General features: G+C 47.6%; 1 protein-coding gene across 4 annotated transcripts in view; it reads left to right on the top strand.

Annotated features, from left to right (window-relative positions):
* C2CD3 (C2 domain containing 3 centriole elongation regulator) overlaps window positions 1-12,098 on the top strand; it is a 59,810-nt gene that overhangs the window by 39,339 nt on the left and 8,373 nt on the right. For 3 of the 4 annotated variants that reach the window (XR_010070093.1, XM_063327787.1, XM_063327796.1), the window contains exons 28-32: window positions 74-174; window positions 1,086-1,262; window positions 3,059-3,276; window positions 5,226-6,273; window positions 7,226-7,328. Coding sequence is in view for 3 of the 4 variants with exons in the window: in XM_063327787.1 (XP_063183857.1) it covers window positions 74-174; window positions 1,086-1,262; window positions 3,059-3,276; window positions 5,226-6,273; window positions 7,226-7,328 (1,647 nt within the window). In the remaining variant the exon portion in view is untranslated. Of the gene's footprint in view, window positions 1-73; window positions 175-1,085; window positions 1,263-3,058; window positions 3,277-5,225; window positions 6,274-7,225; window positions 7,329-12,098 lie in introns of those variants that run through there. The other variant, XM_063327799.1, reaches the window with a different exon arrangement.

Genomic DNA, 12,098 nt, shown 5'->3' with positions numbered 1-12,098 from the left:
AAGATACTACTTTAATTTCTCCCATTTTTTTGCTGTGGAAGACTCATGTGCGTTCTGTTCCTCTTTATTCTAGGGGAAGCCCAGCTTTCCAACATTTCCCAGCAATGCCACAAGCTTTTCCAAGCAGATGTTGAACACCTTGTCAAAGGAAGTCAGTGTTCCTACTCGAGAGCGGTAAGTCTGCTGGCTGTCAACCATTTTGGTTATTTTCAGGGCTCAGAAATCTACCTGTGTGAAGCCTATTGACTCTACTGAAAAAAAAAAAAAAAACAAACAAGCCCTGTTAAAGCTCTTTCCCTGGTTTTGGGCTTAAAGATTATACCAAATCCCCTTTACCAGTGAGAGCGTGTCCCAGGAGACAGAAATCTTGAGGCAGGTCACTTTCTACAAAACCCAAATGTTCTTTTTCTTCTCACTGATGTTTCCTGATCTGCTTCATTTACACCCTCTACGTTAGGATTTACACTACAGCTTTGCTAAAACTGGCAGCTTCCAGGCCTTTATAAGAATGTGTTTGTATTTGGTTTTGGTTTTAATAAGGATAATAAGCGTTAAGTCAGAATAGAGTATTACTGATACATCCCCCTTATTTTGCCATAACTCCTGTCCGTGGCCGGTGAGTGACAGCTGGTGAAATGCTGTAATATTGCCCATTCCATCACTAGGATCATCAGATCTCCTGCAGCAATTCCTGCCTTCTGTCCCTTAAAACAAGCACCAATGTTTCTACATTTAACTAGCAACTAGAGCATTTTAATTCATGGCTTGTTTATTTAGTATACATAGGAGATTATACTTTTCCTGTATGTGTCTTTGAAGTTATGGCGGTCTGAAGGGCTTGGCAGCTCCCAGCAGGCATTGCACATTCCCTTCTAGCCACACTATTAGCCAGTATGGAGAGGGTAGTTGCAATTTACTTTATTTCAGTGTAAATCTGAAACAGTAAATGCCATTCCTGATGACGTTTGATAAAGCTAGTTTCATCCATCAGTGGATCTTTAATGCACTTAAAGATGTTGGTTGCTCTTAGTTGGCAAACTTTTCACAATTAGGGATTTCAACCTGTTTTCTGTTGTTAAACGCAGGCCTGTTTCTAGCAGAATTAGTCCCCCTGGAACACACACGCCTCGTCATGAAGAGCATATGCAGAACGTGCGCAGGTTTCACGAATCCTTGCAGCAAGCAGAAGGGAACGCGCACCGGGCGGCAAAGATGGACTCGTTATCGCTGTCATCACGCGCTTCTCTCCTGACTGCTCTCAGGTAAAGCCGAGCGATAGCCAACAAGGTGATTCTAAGCCTTAGGTTTGCAAAGCAGATCTTGAAACTGAAGAATTCTGGCATCCAGATTTAAAGGAAGTGAAAATTAAAATGTACAACAGCCGATTAAGAGGTATCAGTGGGATATCGGTGTAATTTGCAGCAGGATGAGATGAGACTGGAAAAGTGGGGTTTAGGGGGGCAGGCCTGCATTAGGACTGAGGCTCTGGCAACGCTGTGAGTCTCCGAAGGGAAACAGCAACAGCGGTGTTCCCAAATCATAGAATCACAAAATGGTCCAGGTTGGAAGGGACTTTTCAGATCATCAAGTCCAACCATCAACCCAACACTGACAAAAAACATCACTAAACCATATGTCTAACCACTGTGTCTTCCCGTCTTTTAAATCCCTTCAGGGATGGGGACTCCACCACTGCCCTGGGCAGCCTCTTCCAATGCTTGACAACCCTTTCGGGGAAGAAATTTCTCCTAATATCCATCCTAAACCTCCCCTGGCGCAACTTGAGGCTGTTTCCTCTTGTTCCTTTCCTCGCCTGTTCCTTGGGAGAAGAGCCCGACCCCCCCTGGCTACCCCCTCCTTTCAGGGAGTTGCAGAGAGCGAGAAGGTCTCCCCTCAGCCTCCTTTTCTCCAGGCTGAACACCCCCAGCTCCCTCAGCCGCTCCTCACAAGACTTGTGCTCCAGACCCCTCACCAGCTCCGGTGCCCTTTTCTGGACACGCTCCAGCACCTCAATGGCTTTTTGTGTGGTGAGGGGCCCAAAACTGGACACAGCACTCAAGGTGGGGCCTCACCAGTGCCCAGTACAGGGGGACCATCACTGGCCCAGTCCTGCTGGCCACACTAGTGCTGATACAGGCCAGGAGGCTGTTGGCCTTCTTGGCCACCTGGGCACACTGCTGGCTCCTATTCAGCTGCTGTCGACCAACACCCCCAGGTCCTTTTCTGCCGGGCAGCTCTCCAGCCACTCTGCCCCCAGCCTGTAGCGTTCACGGGGTTGTTGTGACCCAAGTGCAGGACCCGGCACTTGGCCATGTTGAACCTCAGACTGTTGGCCTCGGCCCATCCAGCCAGCCTGCCATAGAATGCTTTGCTTTGTCCATCTTTGTCCATCTATAACCCAACACACGCTATTGGGCCAATAGCCCTCTGAGTTGGTTTTCACAGGCACAAGAACAAGGCTGTGAACATCTTCATGGTGCACGGAGCAGGATGTCCTTTCCCAACAGGGTGCCTTTCTCCTTAGTAGAAGCCCTTTTCTCCTGACTAGATTCTGGGTTTAAATCAGATATAAATTTTAGGAGAATGATATTTATTATCTGTAGGAATAGAGGACTGAAAGAGACTTTCTGAGTCATTCCATCCCTTTCCCTGCTACCACAAGCAATATATCATAAAATCCTTAGATCTTAAGCAGGTAGAAATCCTTAGATTTTTATCAAGCTCAGTCATAAAGGCAATTAATATCCTTGCCTTTATGACTTCTGTTGGAAGGTCATCTCAAATCCAGCTTTCTTTGATTTAGTAAGTTTAAAACTAGCTCTCGTTTTTTGACTTCCAGCCTAAGTTTCACAGCTGATTTGGCATTTATTCTTGAGTCTTAAACTCTTGCTTAGACAGAGCAACCTCAACGCTTACCTACTGATATATATTTTTCAATAATAACCCTGAATCTTGTATTCGCATATTTACATGCTGTTGATTAGAATGATACAAATAGAACCAGTCTGCCACAGGCTTTTTTTTTCCCTCTTACCAAATTTCTTACCGCTGCTTACAGAAAAAACTTGAGTGAGCTGGATGAGGTTCAAAGATACTTCAGTCAGAAGCTGACCCGGTCTTTTCCTGACTTCAGTTACGGTCACACGTACAAACCAAGTCAAGAGGAGCAGGAGACTGATCGTCAGGCCTCGATGAGCAGAGAAGTGGATCCCAACGGATGCCATCTTTTGGAAAAATCGAGTCAGTTGGTGTCTCAGGTCAGCAGCTTAATCAATGGTAAGTTGTCACTTGCTTTGGAATTTTTTTTTTTGTAAGAAGCTGCCTTAAAGTATTTTCAACTTTCTAACGGAATCAGGAGCAGTTCCTGGTGTTGGTAGTCAGCATGTGTCGGTCCGTTGCTTCAGAGAGAAGACTTTCAAACCCCTGTCAGTAATGGTAGTGTTGAACTGAAACATTCAGAAGGCGGATTAGGTGGGAGTTAAGGCCCTCTCAAAGTAGCCTGAATTCTACTTACGTTTCAACGTCCCATAAAAAAAGGGTGCTCTTGCGGAAAAGCAATCCACAGGACGGTACTGAGCCAAGTCTGTGGTTCTTTGCTACTAGGAATCGGCGTATCTCTGTTTTCAGGTGAGATTTATGCCCTATGATGAATAGCTAAAGTAAAGCACTCTTAGGGTAGGTAAGAAAAAGCTCTTAGTAAGCAGTCTCTTTTCTGTTTATCACATTCAATACATTTCCCCTTTTAGAGGCGTCAGTGCTATTAATTTTCCCTGTGATTACTGCTGTTGGACACAGAACGACATCCTTAATAAGGATGGAGCGTGACACGACAGGGAAGGAAACCCTATCTCTTTGTGCACCTTGTTTTCAGATGTGTTTTTTCACTCTGCCTGGCATTTCTAACCGCTCCGTTGTACCTGCTCTTCGTCTCAGCACCAGCCTGCTCACTGATGGCAGTTAATTTAATGTTAGCTTAACTGTTCATGCCGCTCTGATCTCATACCAGAGAGGTGCTGCGAGTAGCAAAATGACTAGGAAATCAAATCCATGCCGGTGCTTTTCAAATAATTTATCAGAGTAGAGAGTAAACTGTGGCTCGTAGTGCTGCCAGTTGAAATGTCACCTACAGGGAAGCAGCGCTTCCAAGAGATGGAGCTGAAGGACACATTTCTATTATGCCAGAATTTTCTGATTCTTGTGTCGTCACCTCGCTCTTCTCATTTTTTTTTTCTTTCTCTTCTCCAAGGTTTTGCTCTTTTTGTTCCGCTTCTCATCTTTATTAATTGGTTTTACCGCTTCTTTACATGCCTCTCCTCTGCAATCTGTCTCCAACTCTTCCTTCTCCTTTTCCAAATGTCCCCCACCATTACCCCACAGCAAGACCTTTTCTCTTGCCCCGGCGTAGCAGTACTTTGTCATTTAACCTAATACTGGTGAACTAATTTCTCAAACAATGAACAGGATCTGCTCACTAAGAACTAAAAATAGGTGATTCTTTTTAAAGAATTTGTAAGATCCCCAGAGATTTTCAGGATTGCATCGATTTTATTAATGTTTAGGCTCCTAATCCAATCACCTTTTTCCAGAGCCTGTGTTTGGGGCACGGGCTTTGATTTCAGAACTTGATAATTTTACCACCACAACTGAGCAATAATCCTGAGTTTTACCAATATTTAATTAACAATTGTCTGTCATTTGATTCGAGTTGGTAAACTGAACTGAAAGCTGGAGAGTATCAGTAGTAACTGCGTCTTCTGGGCTCCTACAATGAAACTGGGGAAGCTATGGGAGGAAAAGGTGATTGGGTTATCTGTCATTTCTGTCTAGATTGTTCCTTTCTCCTTCCCATGTGGTCTGAACTGTCCCAAACTGGTTTTAGCCACTCCAAGCAACAGGTATTTTTTCCATTTGCTTTAGGTGTACTCTGTGTACCAGAGTATTTTCACCATCCAATTTTTTTTCTTTACATTGATGCAGGTATTTCTAGTTATTTCCCAGTAATTTCGTCCTGAGCATTTCCTTTTTTTCCGTAGCATTTCTGTCCTTCTCTTGGCCTTGTCAATGGTAAAGAGAGCAGAACATGATCACATTCCCAGAGCGTTTGAGGGCATGTTTAACTCCTAACCGTGCTTGCACACATGATTTTCTGCAAAAAGCCCAAATAAATCAGATAAAAGGTGAATTGTTGCTCTGTGCATTTACCGATGCTGTTTTCTATTGCTCAGACTTGCAGACTATAACTAAAAATAGTAAAGAATCTTCTAATGTGCAGCAAGACAACAGCAGAAAGCTGGATGCTACACATGTAGCCAACCAGAAGGATGAAGAAGCCAGAACTGAAGTAAGTCAAGGCCCACTTGAGCTGGACTCAGACAGCATTTGCAGTGACACCCAGCAGCCATGCTCTTTTGGGAGATCCGTGTTTGAGAGACACATGTTGTGTGACTTTCTGGACCAAGCTGTCCCTGAAGATGAGCATCCTTTGCCAACAGACTACATCCAGGAAGGTGAAAGTGCTTTTGCCGTCCAGCCACACAGCGAAGAGGAATATGAAGAAGACGTCATAGAACCACGAACTCTTAATGATGTAACAACCATAACGGACAAAACTAGTCCCTGGTCCAGTGTCCTGTCTGAAGTGGAGCAGGGTGTTGACCCCCAGCCCGTAGACTTGGGGCCCGAAGATCAGCACTCGGTGGATATAAACTGTTTGCAAAGAGGAAACAGCAGACGGAGCAGCACCTTCTCCAGCATACTACAAGGTGACAACCAAAGCATGCTCACCACCTGTAGCCCGTGCATTAGCCTCCACGCAGATGAAGGCAGTCCTTGGGCAGTAGCAGAAGGCTTTCAAAGCTTGAATAGTGTCACGGAAACAACAGAGAAGGAGCTGTTTCAGCCTGCTCATTTGTCAGAATTGCATCAAACAGCCAACGGCCCTGTAGGAAATGGAAATTGTGAGTGTGATAGAGCATTTCTTACTAAACCTATAGAGCAAAATGTGGAGTTCCGTGCAGCTTCCAAAGAACTACTGGCATTTCCAGGAGGCGTTGGTTTGACCAATCCAAAAACCACAGAAAGAAAGGAGGAGGAAAATGGTGAGGTTGTAAATGAAGAACGTCAAGACGAGGAAGAAAGTGGTTCCGATGAGATCTGTGTTAAGAGCGTATTAGCCCAAGCAGGCTCAGAAGGAAATAGTCAAAGCTTTTCTGATGACAGTAGTGAAGACCCACTGGAAGAGTCAGAAGAGTCCGTCAAACCGAAAACTGTTTTGTATCCTTTTTTCTTAAACACACGTTGCATTCAAGGAGCGTGTCCTATGTCTTGGTTAGAATCTCACAGGCCTCCGGAAAGAGGAATTCCCTGTGTGGAGCTCTGCCCTGTAAAGCGAGTCTAGAAGTGGTGACCTGGGAAGGTGTTGGAAGACCCTTTTGTGTTGTGTTTCACACAATGTAGTGATGACTTCCTCACCATTTGTAACCAGTATATTCTGTGATCCCTGAGAGTTAGTTCATTTTGGGTAGTTTCAAGGTTTTACGCATTTTTTTCCCCACGCTGTTTTTCTCCATGTGTGATATCTCTTGTGTTTCTTCTGTAGTAAAAGAAACGTAGTTTCTTTTAAGTTTCTTTTAAGTTTCTTAAAAGCAAAATTAGCTTTTAAAATACTTTCCCATGTTTCTTGCAAGATCCCGAATCTCACATTTGGTTTCACTGAGTTGTGCTGGAATTTTTGCAGGATGAATCACAGAATCTTCATGGTTGGAAAGGACCCTTAAGATCACTGAGTCCAACCAAACCCCCTACAATCTCTGCCACTAGAGCATGCCCTGAAGTGCCACATCTAGACGTTTCTTAAACACCTCTAGGGATGGTGACTCAACCACCTCCCTGGGCAGGCTGTTCCAGTGCCTGACCACTCTTTCAGTAAAGTAATTCTTCCTAATATCTAATCTAAACCTCCCTTGCCGCAACTTCAGACCATTAATGAAGTACTCTACTGGCTTTTCCAGCAAGTATAAAGTTTGGAAAGCAAGTTGGTGTCGTATGCTCTGAGAGGCCAGGTGAAAGAACCAAGTGTTCAGAACCATAGAATATGGATTAAGATGAATGAGACTCACCATCTGGGATCCATCAGCAGCTGTTACAGTGAGGTTTATTCCACATCTGCAGCTCCTGTGGAGCTTTGTGCAGCTACCAGAGGTTGTTCCTTAACAGTTCTGCTCAGATCTGGTCCTGTTGTTGTTCCCAACTTCTTCCTTCCGCCCCGGCAGATGGAAGCCTCCATGAGACTGCTCAGCATGTCTTCTCATCCTTCCACAGCTCTGAAAGTAAGTATGGGACATCCTTTCCTTTATTGTCCTAGCTTAACCGAGTCCATTTGTTAAAGCAGGAACAAAAGTACTTCTCCCTTTCTTTGCCTTTTCACACTCAGGTTAGAAGTGATGGCTTCCCTTCCAAATCAAGTCAAGGAGAATCTTTCTGATACCTTCTACCCCCACAGCATTCTCCCGGGGAAGCTGGCAAATCATGGCATAGACAAGTGTACTCTTGGCTGGGTTAAAAACTGGCTGGATGGCCGTGCCCAGAGAGTTGTGATTAGTGGGGTGAAATCTCTTGGCGGCCGGTCACCAGTGGTGTCCCTCAGGGCTCAGTTTTGGGGCCAGTTTTGTTTAAAATCTGTATCGATGATCTGGATGAGGGGACTGAGTGCACCCTCTGTAAGTTTGCAGATGACACCAAGCTAGGTGGGAGTGTTGATCTGCTTGAGGGAAGGAAGGCTCTACAGAGGGCCCTGGACAGGCTGGAGGGATGGGCCAAGGCCAATTGTACGAGGTTTAATAAGGCCAAGGGCTGGGTCCTGCATTTCGGTCACAACAACCCCAAGCAATGCCAGGGGCTTGGGGCAGAGTGGCTGGAAAGCTGCCCAGCAGAAAAGGACCTGGGGGTGCTGGTGGCCGGCCAGCTTAACATGAGCCAGCAGTGTGCCCAGGTGGCCAAGAAGGCCAACAGCCTTCTGGCTTGTATGAGGAATAGCGTGGCCAGCAGGAGCAGGGAAGGGATCGTGCCTCTGTACTCGGCACTGGTGAGGCCTCACCTGGAGTACTGTGTTCAGTTCTGGGCCCCTCTGTACAAGAGGGACCTTGAAGTGCTGGAGCGTGTCCAGAGGAGAGCTACCAAGCTGGGGAGGGGTCTGGAGACCAAGTCATATGAGGAGAGGCTGAGGGAGCTGGGCATGTTTAGCTTGGAGAAGAGGAGGCTGAGGGGAGACCTCATTGCCCTCCACAACTCCCTGAAAGGAGGTTGGAGAGAGGTGGGTGTTGGCCTCTTCTCCCAGGTGAATAATGACAGGACCAGAGGAAATGGTCTGAAGCTGCGGCAGGGGAGGTTTAGATTAGATATCAGGAAGAATTACTTTACTGAAAGAGTGGTCAGGCACTGGAACAGCCTGCCCAGGGAGGTGGTTGAGTCACCATCCCTAGAGGTGTTTAAGAAACATCTAGGTGTGGCACTTCAGGGCATGCTCTAGTGACAGAGATTGTAGGTTGGTTTTGGGTTTTGGGTTTTTTTTGTGTGTGTATGGTTGGACTCGATGATCTCAAAGGTCCTTTCCAACCATGAAGATTCTATGCTTCTGTGGTTCTCTTCCCTCTGTGAGAATCATTTTCAGCTTTCATGGCTGCATCGTCGGGGATAATTATACACTTATGTTAACTAATTTGTCTATATGCAATAGTGAATGTTGCTCCATTGGGTTCAGTGAAAGTGACCAGTGCTCACTCCATTCTTCTTTGTGCTTTAATGTCAGGTAAGGGGCCTAATTTTGAGGACGCAAGCCGTAACTTGTAATTATGACTCGAATTTATATCTTTTAGATCAGGATGAAATGAGGGAGTTTGCAGAGAGCCTCTCATAGCATCATGGAATCACAGAATGGTTTGGGTTGGAAGGGACCTGAAAGATCATCCAGTGCCACCCCCTGCCCTGGGCAGGGACACCTCCCACCAGCCCAGCTTGCTCCAAGCCCCGTCCAGCCTGGCCTTGAACCCCTCCAGGGATGGGGCAGCCACAGCTTCTCTGGGCCACCTGGGCCAGGGGCTCACCACCCTCACAGCCAAGAATTTCTGCCCGAGATCTCAGCTCAGTCTCCCCTCTTGCAGTGGAAAACCCTTCCCCCTCATCCCATGGCTCCCCTCCCTCATCCAGAGTCCCTCCCCAGCTTTCCTGGAGCCCCTTGAGGGACTGGAAGGGGCTCCAAGGTCTCCCTGGAGCCTTCTCTTCTCCAGGCTGAACCCCCCCAGCTCTCTCAGCCCGTCCTCCCAGCAGAGGGGCTCCAGCCCTCCCAGCATCTCCGGGGCCTCCTCTGGCCCCGCTCCAACAGCTCCGTGTCTCTCCTGTGCTGAGGCCCCAGAGCTGGAGGCAGCACTGCAGGGGGGTCTCCCCCGAGCGGAGCAGAGGGGCAGAATCCCCCCCCTCGCCCTGCTGCCCACGCTGCTGGGGATGCAGCCCAGGCTGTGGGGGGGTTTCTGGGCTGCCAGCGCACACTGACGGCTCATGTTGAGCTTCATATCCACCAGCACCCCCAAGTCCTCCTCAGGGCTGCTCTCCAGCCATTCTCCGCCCAGCCTGGATTTGTGCCTGGGATTGCTGTGACCCAGGTGCAGGCCCTTGCACTTGGCCTGGTTGAACTTCATGAGGTTCACATGGACCCACCTCTCCAGCCTGTCCAGGTCCCTGTGGGTGGCATCCGGTCCCTCCAGCATGTTTACAGCTCCACACAGCTTGGTGTCACCTGCGAACTTGCTGAGGGTGCACTCCTTGAGAGGTGTCACATAACTGTTCTTCGACGGAGGGAATCGCAGAATAGCTGGAGTGGTCGTTCCTCATACAGGAAAGCTGTTGATTTCTTTTGCTGTTTCGTAGGTGGTTTTACGTGCATCAACATTTATTTACTGTAAGAGGTTTGGGGCTCAGTTGTTCTGAGGTCTAAATATTCTTCTTTCCCAGCCACAGCTTTCCTTTGGGTGTTGATGTGGATCTGGGTACTGCAGCAGCTGAGCTGTTTGTTTACTGCTCCCAGAAAAGATAATGCGTTGGTTCCCCTCCTTATGACCCATGAAACAAACACTAGGAATATTTATATAACTGGAAACAGCTTGCCTGATTAAACAGAACAGAAACAGGCAGGATCTGATCGCTCTGAAGTAATGGAAGCTACTTGCAGTTAATAAATGTGCTTACGGCTCAGGTAAAATGCCTTAATTTTTGCTATTTTGCGATGTAAAAATTATTTTTTTCTGATTTAAGTAATAGAACTTTTCCTAAGGCCCTCGAAAATTGTTCCTGGTGAAAGTAGAGACTTCTATCAGAGGAGTCTTGGGTATAGTATGCTTCAAGGATCCAAAGATAGATCTTGCTTATAACACCTACCCTGCAGTGTGTCTTAGCGCTTGTTAAGCAAACTTTTCATGCCGCGCCTAAATATTTGGGATGAAATCAAAAGCAGAAGCTCAGATGTGTTCCTCCTTTGGAATCTCCTTCAAATTCTCCTCTGTCCGCCGCTGATACCGCCTTCTGCTCATCCCCCTATTCGGAGTTTTCCTTTCCGCGCAGAGTTAGCTCTGGTTCTCCCCGCGGAAGCACCGCGTCTTTCTGTCCATCTGCAAATCATTAAACCTACGGTTTAATATCAGTACCAGCTTTAGCTGAATTCCCTCTCTCTGCGGTGCCAAGCTTAGTGGCTGGAAACACGCTCCTGAAAGTGCTTAATAATTAGGGGGAATATTAGCAAGGCACTATTTGGATCTAGCTGACCTTAAACCAGCTTAATTCCAGGATTAGCTACAGCTCGTCCTTCGCTGTAGCACTTGTGGTCTTCTCTTGAGACAGGACTCGGTGCAGCCTTACGTACCCAACATCAAACAGCCTGTATGAAGACCAAGAAGTTTTTCGCTTCTGACGGTAAAATACAGTTCAGGAAAGGTGCTTTCTCATGGTTCTGGTCTTAATTAGCTTTAAGAACATCACTTTCTAAATCTGGGTTTGTTTGGTTTCTGCACGGTTCAGCAAACACGGAGGGTGGCAGCAAGGCTGAAATGTGAGCTGTTCTCCTCTGAAGATCAGCAGCCCCTTCTGGCTCACGTGGCAGCTGGCAAACCTCCCTCCTGGCCTCCCTAATGATCCCGTCACCTCTCCCTGTCTTCTCTGACCCCCTGCTTTCCCTGGCTTCTTGCGCAAAACGGTGAAGAAACGGCGAGGAGGCAAAGCGGGCAGCCACGTCAAAGGAGCTGGCGACATTTTGGGGCAAAAGGGTCATCTCAGTTCATGCTGCGAGGACGTGGGGATCCAAGAAGGTGCTGCAGCAGCTCAGGCCTCAGCCTGGGTGCCGTGGTCACCCTCCAGGGACCTCAGTTTTGCAGAACCTCATGAAATCTAAATTTTTTTGACGTTTTTTCTCCATTACATCAGGCAGACTCAGGCTTCCAGTTCTTGAGGTTCTTCCCAGCTCTCCTCTTCCACACTGGCCACCTGCTGTCCTGCCTGATCCAACAGTCCTGCTTCGACTCCTGACGCTTTTCAGGTTCACAGAATCACAGTGTGGTAGGGGTGGGAAGGGACCTCCAAAGATCATCCAGTCCAACCCCCTGCCAGAGCAGGGTCACCCAGAGCAGGTTGCACAGGAACGCATCCAGGTGGGTTTGGAATGTCTCCAGAGACGGAGACTCCACCACCTCTCTGGGCAGCCTGTGCCCAGGGCTCTGCCACCCTCACAGGAAAGAAGTTCCTCCTCATGTTTAGGTGGAACTTCCTGTGGTCAAGTTTTTCCTGTCACTGGGCACTACTGAAAAGAGCCTGGCCCCATCCTCCTGACACCCCCCCTTTCAGTATTTCTAAGTGTTGATAAGATCCCCCCTCAGTCGTCTTTTTTCCAGACTGAAGAGACCCAAATCCCTCAGCCTTTCTCCATCAGAGAGGTGTTCCAGTCCCCTCAGCATCTTGGTAGCCCTTTGCTGTCCCCTCTCCAGCAGTTCCCTGTCCTTCTGGAACTGGGGAGCCCAGAACTGGACCCAGTGCTCCAGCTGTGGCCTCCCCAGGGCAGG

The sequence above is a fragment of the Chroicocephalus ridibundus genome, chromosome 1 (assembly GCF_963924245.1).
Source record: "Chroicocephalus ridibundus chromosome 1, bChrRid1.1, whole genome shotgun sequence".
In the NCBI taxonomy this organism is placed as follows: domain Eukaryota; kingdom Metazoa; phylum Chordata; class Aves; order Charadriiformes; family Laridae; genus Chroicocephalus; species Chroicocephalus ridibundus.
This window is presented reverse-complemented; position numbering and strand designations above follow the sequence as displayed.